This window comes from Bombyx mandarina, chromosome 24 (assembly GCF_030267445.1).
Source record: "Bombyx mandarina strain Sakado chromosome 24, ASM3026744v2".
Lineage (NCBI taxonomy): Eukaryota > Metazoa > Arthropoda > Insecta > Lepidoptera > Bombycidae > Bombyx > Bombyx mandarina.
In genome coordinates this window covers 7,798,441-7,814,509 of record NC_143230.1, presented here as the reverse complement: position 1 = coordinate 7,814,509, position 16,069 = coordinate 7,798,441, and the positions used below count along the sequence as shown (strand labels likewise).

At 46.2% G+C, this 16,069-nt stretch overlaps 3 protein-coding genes across 3 annotated transcripts; all 3 read left to right on the top strand.

Moving 5' to 3' along the window:
* Positions 1-3,628: 3,628 nt before the first annotated feature.
* LOC149500025 (uncharacterized) lies at positions 3,629-6,427 on the top strand. The gene is made up of 3 exons (XM_089738278.1): positions 3,629-3,794; positions 3,871-4,732; positions 5,017-6,427. The coding sequence occupies exons 1-3, from the start codon at positions 3,629-3,631 to the stop codon at positions 6,425-6,427; spliced, it is 2,439 nt and encodes an 812-aa protein (XP_089594404.1).
* A 4,882-nt stretch (positions 6,428-11,309) lies between these two features.
* On the top strand, positions 11,310-12,338 carry LOC114252249 (uncharacterized). The gene has a single exon (XM_089738277.1). It carries the CDS (start codon positions 11,310-11,312, stop codon positions 12,336-12,338), a length of 1,029 nt encoding a protein of 342 aa, XP_089594403.1.
* Positions 12,339-12,350: 12 nt separating this feature from the next.
* LOC149500024 (uncharacterized) lies at positions 12,351-13,469 on the top strand. The gene has a single exon (XM_089738276.1). The coding sequence runs from the start codon at positions 12,351-12,353 to the stop codon at positions 13,467-13,469; it is 1,119 nt and encodes a 372-aa protein (XP_089594402.1).
* Positions 13,470-16,069: the final 2,600 nt, after the last annotated feature.

Genomic DNA, 16,069 nt, shown 5'->3' with positions numbered 1-16,069 from the left:
ATTTTGATGAGGGGGAGGGGGGAGGGGTGGGGTTTCGTGGGGAGGCGATTGCCAAAGTCGGTGCCAGACCCGGTCCGGATGGGGACCCCTCAGCCTGCCGGCTCCCGGAGCCGACCCTTATTGGGTCACGCCTATGTCTATTTTGGAACCCAATAGATCTGCCCTCCAACCCGACCACCACTCCACGGATACGCAGTCAATACTCGCAAATGTGTTTAGTGTGGTAAAAAAAAAACTAAAAACGTACAACGAATACAAGAAGTACCCCTCTTACGCTCGATCGGGTCTGCCGGACGCACAGACCAGAACGCTGTCGTTGGGGGTAGATTGTAGCACCAGTCTGTACAAGCGCTGATTGAATGGAGACCTAGTCCAAAGACTGTAAATATATATAAGTATACCTATTCCTATACCCGGTTAACATGGACTACTCCAGCGTATATCGACAGACCGAAGGCTACAGATTTGACGGTTCCGAAAAAATTCCGGTACCGTGAAATCCCACCTTTCCAGTCAGCCACACCACACCCGTGAAGCAACCCAGTCAACCAAATAATTAAAGTAAATAATGCTAAATAACATAAACTACAACCTAAACAAATAACACTTGTAAAACCTATAAACAAAGGTGATAGCGGGAACACCCTACCAGCACCCCACTAAAACTACAAATAACAAGGAACTAGGTAAGTAAAATTAACTAAATCTAATAAGTGAATACTTAATAAAGTCGGCCGGTATACCAGAATTCAATTCTACGTAAAATTGAAATGCTTAAAAAGTTTTAATAAATGTGGGTAGTTGTGAAAAAAAGAAAAAAAAAATTTCAATAAAGCTAAAACTAGCTACAGCAGCGCCACTTATTACACAATACTATTTTACAAGGTCTAAGTTAATTTAATCTAAATGTATGAAATAATAATGAGGCTAATCTAAGCTATTCTAAATTTCACTAAATTTACTAAAACTGGTATTACAGGGGTTCCGGCGCCATCAACCTTATGTCTAGACCAATTAACCGGGCTTAGCGACCGCCCCGCCTAACCCCGAAGGGTAGGAGAGGACTGGGAGTGACACAGGGAGGCCAGACTCAGTAGCGCTAACGTTCGCCGATTTTATATTCAAATAAAACGGCGACGCAGCTTTCACAGGCTGGTCGACACCTACCCGTATTAAACTGGTGTTTAAAGAAAGAAGTGTCGATCCACTTACCTGTTCCCGGGTCCTTGTTCTTGTTGGCTGGCACGTCTCCGCACCGGGACAACGAACTGGATCAATCACACTGGCACTGGGATGCACTTTTCCGCACAGCACGACTACGGTAATGTTCCTCAGAGCACTGGTGAAACCCGAATCGAAAATGAAATCAATGAATGCTGTGCTCTGACTACTACTCGGGGTCGTCCTGCTCCCTTACGGGGGCACGAAACGGGCCTCGGGGTAGACCCCATTGCCCGGAACGAAGCTCCCTGCCACACAGGGCAGGGGTGGAATGGATGCAAGACGGGATTAGGGGGGGGGGGGGGCTGTTCGCAGCGTGCTCGGCACACTCACATCGACAAAAAATATATACATATATGTAATACGATGGGCTTGATGTTGCAGGAGGAGCGATGCCCGTGGACGACGCACCCCGGCGCCGGCTGCTGTCCTCTGCTTCGTTTTTTTTTTCCTTACAATCTAACTACACTAACTACTAACTAACTAACTAAAACTAACTATACATTATTTACAAGCCTGGACAACAGTCAGCAACTAATCCGGGGCCCGCCACCGGTCCCATGCCGCGGCCCCTACTCTACAAAACAGAGGGGGAGCCGCGGGGTTTGACGCTCACCCGCAGAATCTCCCCATAAGGGGAAGACTAAAGCGGGGAGGACCGACATGAAAGAACCACTCCCCTGACGGGGGAGGGGCCCACCCACGGGGGTGGTTGTTGGGTGCTCCCTTAAAGGGTCCCCATAAGGGAGCACCCAACAATGTGGGGGGAATGATGAGTGTGGACAGCTTACTCCTCATGGGGGCACTCATTATGAGCACTCCCATATCACTCCGGTTAAGCCGACTATCTTGCCATAGCAGGGGGTTCAAGTAGCTCCCTTGGTAGCGCCCGACCATCAGGTGGTCTGGCGTGCAAGGGAGCTAAATTGCGGAGGTGCTCGTGGGGTCCACCGTCGTCAGCCCGCTCGTAAAGATTACGAGTTAGCCTCCGGATGAACTCCTCGAGCGACTCCACATCTAGATCCCGGGCTATTACGTCATTTCTGACGTAACGGCCTGCTCCTAGTATCGCGCGAAGAGCCAGATTTTGCTGGGCCTGCAACCCCTTCCGCATACTCTGTGGGATAAGGTGATACCAGGCCGCAGCTGCGTACGTGATACGGGAATGGACATACGTCTTGTAAATGCCGAGCTTGGTCCTGACCGGAAGTCTGGAGAACAACACCGGCCGGAGGAGGAATCTCGCGTAGCGAGCGGCCGCCAACGCCGACATGGCGTGGGCGGTCATCCTCAAACTCCGGTCGATATTGACCCCCAGATACCGGACGCGGGATCCAAACTCGACATTGAATCCACGGAGACTGAGCTGTCCCGGGACGACTTGTACGGACCGGACCGAAAAGAATTGCCGCGGTCTTCCCCACGTTGACCGCGACCCTCCATCGGTCCAGCCACTGGGGTAGCAAGTCCAACAACCTCTGCATCCTCGAGATGACCGCTGAGGGGAAGTTCGATGACGCGAAGTAGGCGCTGTCGTCGGCAAACAGCGCCAACTTCACATCGGCTTCCCACGCTTGGAGGTTGCCCTCGAGCGTGGGAATGTCATTGGTAAAGAGAGCGTAGAGGACTGGAGCCAGGACGCTTCCCTGGGGAACTCCGGCCGTGACTGGGCGCACCGACGATTTGGCGCCCTGTACTGCATTCTCTTTTAAATATGTCTCAGCCGGCTATCCCCTCTTGACTGGTTACGTGGCTTAGTCACGTGACTTTAAAAGCAGTCAATTGAGCAACTAATAAACAATAATATTTAAATGTTTTGCAATACAAACCTCATATTTAATAATAATTCTTAATATCTATAGGACTCTATATAATCATATTAATATAAATAATCATAAACCTTAATAGAGCGACTGGGCAAACAATAGAGCGAGCGAGGCGGCCAAGAGAACAATAGACACCCACCGCGCCTCGAATTTATCACAGTACTAGACGCGCGCGTGGGTTGCCATAAATAGAGGGCCTACCTCGCTGCAAAATTCAGTTGGAGATAGCGCGCCGACGAGTCAAGACCTCTCCGGGAGAAGAACAAACAAGAAGAGACTCGCGCCTACGCCCTGCGCCGGTCAAGCCACGAGGACCGTGTGAACGCCATACTGAGCCTTCGTTATTTTCCCCGAAGCAATCCCAGCACCCGTTCCGCGACAGCCACTGCGGCAATACTCGAGCTGCCACGTTTCAACGTAAGAAGTCTAAAAATCACACGTGGTGGCCGAAACCTGAGCGGTAGCCGTCCGGAATATTGGTCCTTCGAGAGCCGGATTCGTTTGGGGAAGACCGAAGAAAATTTAAGATAGAAGAAATGGTGCTCACACGGTCCGAGACAGCAGCGACAGCCTAACTCAAGATGGCGCCAATCACTGTCATCGGACCGGCGGGAGAAGCGGATACGTGGGCTCTGTTGGATGACGGGTCAACCATCTCGTTGATCGACGATGACTTCGCGAGACGAGTCGGCGCGAAAGGACCGGTCGAACCTCTCTTCATCACTGCCATCGGGGACAACAATAGACGTAACACGCTCACGACGCGTCCCGCTGAATTTATGCGGACGCACGAGGGAACCGCAAGAATTACACCTACGGACAGTCAACGGCTTGAAGTTGACACCACAGCGACTGAACAACGAAGTCCTCGCGTCGTGCCATCACCTCACCGACCTCCGGCATCACTTAAAAACGAGCTACGCCTCGCCGAACATTCTGATCGGCCAAGACAACTGGCACCTGCTGGTGACGGAGGAGATGCGGACGGGACGACGCGATCAACCGGTGGCGTCTCGTACTCCACTCGGGTGGGTCTTGCACGGAGCACACCCGGGAGGCAGGAGACAGCGCGTCAACTTCGTGGCTCACGCGACGACGGTTGACACAAACATGGACGAAGCCCTCAAACACTATTTCGCGATCGAGGGACTCACCGTCGCCGCCAAGACGCCGAAGAACGATCCAGACGAGCGCGCGCTGAAGATTCTTCGGGATTCCACCCAGCAACGACCCGACAGCCGTTACGAGACCGCACTGCTGTGGCGTGAAGAGAACTCAAAGATACCCAACAACTTTGAAGCATTAAATCGCCTCACGTCCGTGGAGAAGAAACTGGAGAAGGATCCAAATTTGAAAGAGCGCTACAGGCAACATATGAACGCACTGGTAGCGAAGGGATACGCCGAAGTAGCTTCGTCGACGGGTACGAAGGACCGAACCTGGTACCTGCCACACTTCGGCGTGACGCATCCAATGAAACCGGAGAAGATTCGCATCGTGCACGACGCCGCTGCGAAGACCAGAGGGAAGAGTCTGAACGACTTCCTGCTCACCGGCCCGGACCTGCTGCAGTCGCTGCCTGGAGTAATGATGCGCTTCAGGCAGCACGCCGTCGCCGTCTCAGCGGACATCGTGGAGATGTTCATGCAAATAGGCGTCCGAGGCGAGGACCGCGACGCGCTCCGGTACTTGTGGAGGGAGGACCCTTTACAAGAGCCTACAAAGTACCGGATGAGATCCATAATCTTCGGCTTGTCGCGCCGGCGACCGCCATCTATGTGAAGAACGCCAACGCAGAGAAATACCGACTGCAGTACCCAGACGCCGCCGACGCAATCGTGCGTAACCACTGCATGGACGATTACCTTGGAAGTTACCGGACAAGCAAAGACGCGATCAGGATCGCAAACGAGGTAAGGGAAGTACACCGGCAAGGCCATTTTGAATTGCGCAAATGGACCTCGAACAGTGAGAAGGTACGGTGCCACATGACCGACGAAACCCCACCTACAAGTGTGACGCTGTCCGATGGAACTGAAATAGAACGAGTGCTTGGCCTGATGTGGAGACCTGCTGAAGACGTCCTCGCCTTCAACCTGGACATGGCGCGAATCTCAAAAGAAGTGTTGGAGAGCAGCGCGCCTACGAAAAGACAGGCTCTGCGCATAATGATGTCCGTCTACGATCCCCAAGGCATCGCATCGCCAGTCACTGTCGGAGCGAAGAAAACCCTGCAAGAAACGTGGCGCCGAGGGACGGCGTGGGACTCCACCCTCGACAAAGACCTCTGCGCGATGTGGAGAGAGTGGATCGACCACTTAAGACGCCTGCGCGAAGTCTCAGTGCCGCGCTGCTATCCCGGCTACTCAGACGCCGCCGACCTCCAGCTCCACACATACGTAGACGCCAGTGAGTCCGCCTACGCCGCCGCGTTATACTGGCGCGCCGAAATGCCCGACGGGGAGATCAGGACCTCCCTCGTACTCACTAAAGCCCGAGTCGCGCCCCTGAAACTCACCTCGATAGCCGCCGTAATGGGCAGCCGCATGGCCGCGGCTGTCACAGAAGAACACGACCGAAAACCAGACGCGAGAGTGTTCTGGACCGACAGCGCCACCGTGCTGACTTGGCTACGAACGGGATCGAGGTCGTATCGACCGATCGTCGCTCACCGCATTGCAGCGATAGAGGAGAACAGCACTGTGGAGGAATGGCGCTGGGTCCCCATCAGACAAAATGTCGCCGACGACGCCACAAGGGAAATACCCGTCGGCTTTGAAGGAAACCACCGCTGGTTCATAGGCCCGGAATACCTAAGACGGCATCCGGATGATTGGCCCGTACAACGGACTGCAAGAAGAGCAGAAGCTACGGGCGAAGAAAAATGCGCAGCGCTCGCCGTGAGCAGAGAGAGCCTCGGCGAAGCAATCCCGGACCCAAGACGCTTTTCCAAGTGGGAGAAGTACCTGCGTGCAACGGGGCGAATAGTGCAATTCGTCGACCTATGCCGCAGGAGTCGTGACCGCACTTATTATAAGAGGACCAGACGGAACCCGCGCTCGGATCCGACGTGGGAGAAAAATATTAAGAAAATGACTTCGAAGACACCGCTGAACACACCGCGGACGCCAAAGCACGCGGTCATTCAATATAGAACCTTGGACGCCGACACACAACGACGCGCCGAGATGCTCATTTGGCGTCTAAGCCAGCGGGCAGCCTTCGAAGAGGAGATTTTGGCGCTCCAACGAGGGAAGCAAGTATCCCCAGCGAGCCGATTGCGAAGCTTGTCCGTAACATACACGGACGGAATGCTCAGAATAAACGGACGCATCGGTAACATCGAAGGAGCTGACGCATCACCTCGCCCCTCGTGCTAGGCGGATCCCGCCACGAAACGAGGCTTCTAATAGACTTCGTCCATAGGAAGATGCACCACGCCGGAACCGAAGCTACTGCCGACAGTCGTACTGGGTCTTACGCTTACGTCCAGTGACACGGAGCGTGATACACAATTGTCTCCCGTGTCGTATCCGCAAGGACACACCACCGTGTCAAGCCACGGGCGACCACCCACCGAGCAGACTGGCACACCATCGGCGACCGTTCACGTACGTAGGCCTCGACTACTTCGGGCCCTATCAAGTCACCACCGGCAGAAGCACACAAAAGCACTACGTGGCTATCTTCACGTGTCTCACGACGCGTGCGGACATCTGGAACCGGCAGCGACCCTCGGCAGTGACTCAGCGGTGATGGCGCTCGGGCGCATAATTGCGCGCCGGGGAGCCCCAACGGAAATATGGAGCGATAACGGCACCAACTTACGGGGTGCCGATAAGGAGCTGCGCCAAGCCTTGGAGAAGGCCACCGAGCACGAGGCGAGCTCAAGATTCATCCAGTGGCGCTTCATCCCACCGGGCGCGCCCTTCATGGGCGGCGCATGGGAAAGAATGGTGCGGGCAGTAAAGGCCGCGCTCTCGGCCACGGAACGAGGCACCCGACGCCCGAAATCTTTCACACTCTGCTAGCAGTGGCAGAGTTCACAGTAAACAGCCGACCTCTCACCCACGTATCGGTGAGCGCCGACGACCCCGACCCTCTGGCACCGAACCACTTCCTGCTGGGAGGTCCGGCGCGAGTCCCCGTGCCGGGCAAGTTTGACGACGCCGACCTTATAGGGCGCGCACACTGGCGCGCAGCTCAACCTCTGGCAGACGTGTTCTGGAGTCTGGCTCCGGAAGTACCTGCCCGACCTGCAGAAGTGGCGAGAGCCCCACAGCCGCGGGGCCGCCCTGAAGATAGGCGACGTCGTAATCATTGCGGACGGAACGCTCCCACGGAACACTTGGCCACGCGGGATCATCGAGGAGGTTTACTCGGGGGCCGACGGCATCACCCGAGTGGTCAACGTGCGCACCGCCGGCGGTATCCTGAGACGCCCGGCGAAGAAAATCATCGTGCTGCCCACGAGGTCCGCCGCTCACCAAGGAGGATGCAGCGACGTGAACGGCGCTACACGGCGGGAGGATGTTCGCGACGGACATAATCATTAGAATAGTTAAAAATAAATATGTTAGAAATAAATAGTTATGTTAAAAATAGTTGTAAAATAAGTCCATAGAAAATATGTTCGCAAAGGACAGGGAAATTAGAATAGGAATAGTTAAGAACAAATTAAAATTAAAATGGCAGCGGCTTGGCTCTGCCCCTGGCATTGCTGAAGTCCATGGGCGACGGTAACCACTCACCATCAGGTGGGCCTTTTGCTCGTCTGCCTACAAAGGCAATAAAAAAAGGCTAAAACATAGAAATAAGTAAGATTGTAAATATTCATTTTGTAAATAAAAATTGGTCCTCGTGGTCTTTGATTTGGCGTGGGAACGAGTCACAATAGAGCGAGCACTAATAGAGCGACTAGGCAAACAATAGAGCGAGCGAGGCGGCCAAGAGAACAATAGACACCCACCGCGCCTCGAATTTATCACAGTACTAGACGAGCGCGCGTGGGTTGCCATAAATAGAGGGCCTACCTCGCTGCAAAATTCAGTTCGAGACAGCGAGCCGGTCAAGCCACGAGGACCGTGTGAACGCCATATTAAGTCTTCGTTATTTTCCCCGAAGCAATCCCAGCACCCGTTCCGCGACAGCCACTGCGGCTATACTCGAGCTGCCACGTTTCAACGTAAGAAGTCTAAAAATCACACGTGGTGGCCGAAACCTGAGCGGTGGCCGTCCGGAATAGTTTTTAATGCCCGTGGTGGGACCGTCTGTCGAAGAATGGTGAGACCCATGGGAACTATCGACGTATGATTCATCAGTGTATGGTCTGTCGAAGAATGGTGAGACCCATGGGAACTATCGACGTATGATTCATCAGTGTATGGTCTGTCGAAGAATGGTGAGACCCATGGGAACTATCGACGTATGATTCATCAGTGTATGGATAGGTCTTCCTTCCTATCTATATTTTTTTATCTTTCTCAGATATTCAATTCTTTGAAATCGAATTTGTGACTGCTCAATTAAAATTTTTCTATTGCTTTTGTTTTTTTCCACTTAAAACCTATTTTTTTTATTATTTGCCTGAGACTTGCTGCAGATCCTTGGAAATGTAGGTCATCCTGTAATTTCCTAATTCTTTTTCAGGACGTGGAAATTGTGGATGATTCTTTTTATAACACCCTGGTCAAAGCTGTCAATGTCTGTTATTGGTGATTGTTTAACTCTTTTATTTTTGCCTGGAGTTCGGAAGATAGTAAGAAATTCTGAATGTTTTGAACCTTTTACAATTCGTCTCACTGTAGACTCGGAACATTTTGTTGCCTCTGCGGTCCGTTTCATGCATTGTTTCAAATTATCAACTGCATTATTATCAGCCTCTCTTCATAAAACAATATACGTCATAAATCATTTTTCTCACTTTTCTATGTAAAACCATTTTGTAATTAAAACTTTTGTGCGCGATGGTATTTTGAGAACGAACGTAACGTGAACCCGGCGCGGAAAGCAAAGGTCGACTGACGAACCAGTAGCACACCGGCAAGCATGCGGCAGGTGACCCGCCCGCCCCGCGCCGCACCTCATACCACCAAATACATCGATATAGCCTAGTGCGCAGCTTGACCGCCAGCGTTCTTTTTAAGTGACGCGTACTTTAACAGCAGACACTGTTTGTTGACCAACTGAATTTGCAGCAATATCTCGTGTAGGTCTTTGATATGATCCAGTCGCATAAAATAATAATGCAATTAATACCTAAAAATAAAGGATAAATACTAATTTTAATGTCAACTCCAATTTCACTGTGAAGTTATTCCATTTTGGAACAATTATTAGTTTAATAATTAGTGTTGTTTCTAACCTTATACTCTTTGCTAATTACGATATTTTTACTTGTCAAAAGTAAAGTGAGTCGCACAATAAATGTTGCAACCACACACATTTTTTCTTTACGGATAGTACGCAAACTAAATTGAACCTTAATTACATCATTCATATTGGTCAAATTCGAGCGGATTTTTTTGAACATCTATCGAAGATGGACGCCGGTCAGTGAAAATATTGTTTTCCAGTAAGCCGTAAACCACATTCCAGTGATTTAAAGACAAATAATTTATACATAATTTATAAATATTACAATTTTATTCCGTTTTCTGGTTGGACGGTACTATGGATGAACTTTTGAACGTTTTAGAAGATACCGCTGCGCTCTTAAACAAAACTTAAATTAATTTGAAGAAATGTCCAAAAGCTAGATTGACAAGAGGTTATGTAGAAGCAAGAATCAAATGTATCGAAGAATATTGGACTACATTTAAGCAAACGCATCTACAATTGGTAAAAATAACACCGAAAGAACAAAGACAAGAGTTACCATATTTTCAAAATGAAGATTACTTTGTGTTCGAAGATTTGTATCTCGTCTTGTTAGCCGATTTAAAAGATCTTTTGCAATCTTTCACACAAGCAGCCGCGCCGAGTACTTTAACGTCCTCACCAAATAATTCTAAGATTATTGCGGATACCGAAAACCTTGTTCGGTTACCGAGAATCGAATTACCTAAATTCACTGGAAACTATGAAGATTGGCCTACGTTTCAAGACCTATTTACCTCCTTAGTGGATAAGAACCCGGCTTTAAGTGACGTACAAAAGTTACATTATCTTAAGAGTACAGTCAGCTTCGAGGCAGAAACATTATTAAAACCTGTTCAAGTCACGGAAAACAATTATAAAAAAGCATGGAATATTTTGAAGTCAAGGTATGGAAATAAACGATTAATAATTAACTCAGTGTTGAAGAAATTATTTAATCAGAAGAAAATTAGTTCTCAGTCTGCAAATCAATTAAAAAAATTATTAGACGTCACGACAGATTGTTTGAATAATTTAGAAAATTTAAATATACCTACGAGCTCCTGGGATCCTATAATTATATTCCTTGTGATACAAAAGTTAGACCCGGAGTCTCACAAAGAATTGGAGCAGACAGCTTATTCAAAATCAGAGGACGAACTACCAACTTGGGAGAATTTGAAAGATTTCCTGCAGTCAAGATACCGTACCTTAGAACTTGTATTGTCCGTGTCAGGGACTTGTAGCAGCCGTGACAAACCTGTAAGAGAACGTTTACACTTAGTCACTGCCACAGCTACCACGTCACAGCCAAATGAAAGAACTTGCGTGCTCTGTAAAGAAAAACATACATTATGTCATTGTAAGAATTTTACCAAACTGCAACCTAAAGAAAGAGCTGATTATGTCAAGACCAACAATCTGTGTTTTAACTGTTTGGTGCCTGGGCATTCTGCTTACCAGTGTAAGTTACAAATGTCCTGTCGCTTATGTAGAAGACGGCATCACACTCTTCTCCACCGCCATCAAGAATCGGCACAAACTGAGGAAAGGAATCAACCGAGTGCATCTCACCACGGGGTAGAAGAGAAAGAAGAGGTTATAAATAGCATGGTGGCGTCACATCACAGTACTAAGCAAAGCACAGCACTACTAGCCACAGCGATGATTTTAACGAGGAACGAGCATAACCAAACCGTTGTTCTTCGTGCGCTAGTAGACCAAGGTTCGCAGGCTTCATTTTTAAGCGAGAAGGCGGCTCAAATGCTCAAACTTACCAGGCAATCAGCGAGAGGAAGTATTATCGGGGTGGGATCTACTAGAACTAATGTTGATCACGTGGTTCAACTTAAGATTGGCTCCCGCTGGAATCCAAGCTTCTAAATCAACATACAAGCATATGTTATGAGTAAACAGTTGACCACGAAGATCCCCTCCAAAGCTGTAACTGTCACACATTGGCCACATCTAGAAGGACTCAACCTGGCAGATCCAGACTACTTCCAACCAGGTTCTATAGACTTACTTCTTGGTGTTAAAGAGTATGCACAGATTGTGCAACCAACACTTATTAAGGGCCCTCCAGGTTCTCCATGTGCCCAAGAAACCAACCTGGGGTGGATCCTCTTCGGAGAAATCGATAATAACCGTGAAAATGAATCATTTCTGGTCCTTCATCATCAAATCCATATAGATCATATGTTGAAATACCTCTGGGAAATTGACAATGATAAAAAGAGAATATTAACAAAGGAAGAAAAGCTATGTGAAACGATATATGAAAGCACACATACGAGAAATAAAGGAAGATATCTAGTAAGGCTGCCATTTAATACAAAGAATCCAATTTCGATTGATGGAAATACGAAAGAAATAGCTAGAAAGAGGTTACTTCAGCTAGAAAGAAGATTTAAGAAAGAAACTAAACTGAAAGAAGATTATACAAAGGTCATGAAAGAATACATAAAAACTAACTACATGGAAGAAATACCTAAGAATGAAATAAATGAGAGAAAATCAGTATACTTACCTCATCACGCCGTGGTACATGCAGACAGAGAAACTTCTAAGACACGCGTAGTATTTGATGCTTCAGCGAAGGGCTCCAACTGCGTTTCTCTAAACGATGAATTGCTTGTAGGTCCACAACTGCAAGAAGACTTAAGGAATATACTTATGAGATCGAGATTACATCGTGTTTGCTATGCAAGTGATATACAAAAGATATACCTGCAAATATTACTTTATGAAGAAGACGCCGATCGATATCAACGCCTTTTGTGGAGAGAGAATGATTCAGACCCGATTAAAGAATATCGTATGCTTCGTGTTACATTTGGTACAGCGGCGGCCCCTCACCTGGCTGTAAGAACGCTTCACCAGGTGGCTGACGATGAGGGTCGAAATCATCCAATGGCTGTTCGAATTATATAAGAAGATTTTTACATGGACGATCTAATGTCGGGGGAGAGCAGTGCTCCTGAAGCCATAAAGAGAGCACAAGAAGTAGATAATATTCTACAGAAAGGTGGATTTGTATTATCAAAATGGTCATCCAATTCTGCTGAATTTTTGAAATCTATCGAACCAAACAAACGTACATCTCGAGCACAGTTGGATTTTAAATTGAATGGAAATGTACAAGCCCTAGGTTTGATCTGGAACCTGGGCACAGATCAGTTTCATTACAAAGTTAACTTACCAGCAAGGTCAAGCAGTATTACAAAGAGAGGCATACTATCTGATATTCAAAGACTTTTTGACCCACTGGGATGGATCGCCCCTAGCTTAATTTTGTCTAAGATACTCATACAAAGGCTATGGCTAGAACCGATTGGCTGGGATGACGAGATTAACCAATCGCTGTTACACGATTGGCTGACAATTAGAGAAGACTTTGAACTTGTAAAAGAGATAGGTATTCCAAGATGGCTAAACACAGTAAGCACACAGATGGAAAACATCGAGGTTCATGGTTTCAGCGATGCTTCCATGAAAGCTTATGCCGCGGTAGCTTACATTCGTGTGAAGAGGAAAGATGGTTCAGTATTCACCAATCTATTAGCTGCTCGTACTAGAGTGGCACCACTCCGTACCGTGTCTCTACCACGCCTGGAGTTATGTGGGGCGCTGTTATTAGCAAGGCTAGTTAAGCAAATAGAAAATGCAATGCGTATACCTACTTCTAACATCTATGCATGGACAGACTCATCAATTGTTCTTGCATGGCTATCTGGTGATCCTCATAGATGGAAGACATTCGTGGCGAACCGGGTCGTAGAAATTGTAGAGAATGTAAACACACACCGATGGTTTCATGTAGCTTCGGAAGAGAATCCTGCAGACATCGGGTCGCGGGGCATGCTGCTGGCGGACTTGAAACAGAAAGAGTTGTGGTGGACAGGGCCCAAGTGGTTATGCAAAAAAGAAATAATATACAGTAAGCCAGGAATAACGGAAACAGAATTAGAAATGAAACCAATAAAATTAAATACTTACCACAATGCAGAAGAATTAAAACCTTTAACCGCTCGGTTTGAAGATTTTGATACGTTACCAGAATAACTAAAAACTATTATTTACTGTAAAAGATTTTTAAGATACAAAAGTAATTTAAGTACGAACAAGGAAATAACTACACAAGAATTAGAAGAGGCGCTTATCACATGCATTAAGTTAGTACAACAAGAATTCAAAGAAGAAAGAGATCGGCTAAGAGATAAGAAACAAGTTAGAAAAAAAAAGTAAATTACGATCGCTAAACCCATACCTGGATGAGAATCATATCCTCAGGGTGGGCGGTCGCCTTAAATATACTAACTTACCTGATGACCGAAAACACCCAATTATTCTTGGAAATAAGAACACCCTAGTACACTTGATCGTTGCTGACGCCCATATCAAGACACTACATGGAGGGGTTCAGTTAATGCTATGCTCAGATCAAAATATTGGATCCTAAGGGCAAAATCAATAACAAAATTATGTCGTTTGCCGGTGGATTCCACTCGGTGAAAGGTCATCTTGTATTTTTGTCAAGATTCTCTACCAATGTCACTGTAGCAATATTATACTAAGTCGCAAGTTAAGCATATTGTATTATGATGTCTAGTATTTAAGCAACCTTTATTTCGTTTTGTAGAATATTGTTTTGAAGTCACCTTGACGTTGTAATTAGTGCAATAGATTTAGAAAGAACTTAGTAGTCCTTTGGTGGGCGGTATGTTGTTACTAACCTTATACTCTTTGCTAATTACGATATTTTTACTTGTCAAAAGTAAAGTGAGTCGCACAATAAATGTCGTTGCAACCACACACAGTTTTTCTTTACGGATAGTACGCAAACCAAGTTGAACCTTAATTACATCATTCAATTAGACTATTATTCTTGCATTATTATTATTCATGCATATTGCCTGCTCACTTTGTTTTCAATTGACAAATCTGTGGATTTAGTAGGTCGTGGTAAAAACGTTCCAAGTTCATTGCAAAGACCGAGGACGAGTTCCTTTGATAATCTATACCGTTCGATGAACAAATCATCGGGTATGTCGAATGGATTGGCAGTCATCCTCATTATCTTCCTCTCAATCTTGTTAACTTGCTTGTCGCTGTTCTCTTTTTCAAAAAATTCGAAAATTTGGTATTCATCACAAAAAAAATATTATATTTCTTAGATGGGTGGACGAGCTCACAGCCCACCTGGTGTTAAGTGGTTATTGGAGCCCATAGACAACCACAACGTAAATGCGCCACCCACCTTGAGATATAAGTTATAGTAAGAGTATAGCCAGCGAACGACAGAGGCCACGTGACTACATTTCAGCATGCTGACGGGCTCTAAGCGTACCGTGAACTTATTTTTGACATTAGAAAAGTCTATAATTGTTCTGCCTTGCTGTCAAAATTTGCAGTTGAGAAAAAGTAACTTTTTTGACCTGTTTTATTTTTTATATGTTTAAAAACCCGAGCATTTGTAGGCAAGCAGGTAGGCAGCGGCTTGGCTCTGCCCCTGGCATTGCTGAAGTCCATGGGCGACGGTAACCACTCACCATCAGGTGGGCCGTATGCCCGTCTGCCTACAAAGGCAATAAAAAAAATAAAAAAACTGCGACTAAACGTTGGTGTAAAAAAAATTCAGTGAATTATGTTGTATTTTTTTATCACATACTAAGCAGTTTTATTTATTTCGATGTTTGATGGATACGGAATTAATTTATTGTAAGATTGCTTAGAGGATATCTGAGTTTCTCGGCGGATCTTCTCAGTGGGTCGCGTTTCCGATCCGGTGGTAGATTCTGCGAAGCACGGCTCTTGCTAGGGTTCGTGTTAGCAACGTCGCCAGGTTTGAGCCCCGTGAGCTCACCTACTAGTTAAGGTTACGCTGGAATAGCCTCGCAAGGCTACCAGCTTAGGTAGGGAAAAAAAAAGTGGATATAACAGATTAACTCTTTTCACATTGTTGATACCAAAGATCTGCCTAAAAACAGTTTTAGTGAGATAAAAGGTAATTAAAATCTTATCTTTACAATGTTTACAATACATAGAACTACAATTATTTTGAATTGTCTAATTTGTAAAACATAGTTCACTATAATTAATATCTCTTATATTTTAGATTTTTTGGGATTCCAGGATTGTCATGCACATGGAACAATGTACAAAAGAGCAATATGCTGATTTGTTTACTAAAGCTCTTCTTAGAGATAAATTTCAGTATTTTAGAGATAAAATAGGTGTGCATAAGTTAGGAAATTAAAAATATGCTTTTGTTATAATAATAACATCTTTGTTGTTGCTTCTGTTTCTATAAATTTGGAATATGTTGTGTGTACAGTGCATATGAGTTTTAGTAAGTAATGTTTTAATAGTTGTAACTGTTTGTTGTAAAACTTAGGAGAAAGGTTCAAAGGAGAATGCCCATTTTAGGCCCAAAGCGGACAATCGATTATAGAAAAAATACTTAGTGCATTAATTTTGTCATTAATAAATATGCATTTACTTTCTTACAAATAAGCGCCACTACAGTTTAGAATAAGTAGTTTAAAAAAAGTAACTCTATTGAAAAAACAAGGATTTTTATTTTTGCGGGAAAAATATTGCCAGCTTCAAAACCTTTTACTATGAAGTAAATATTTTGAGTATATAAATAAAACATATAAATA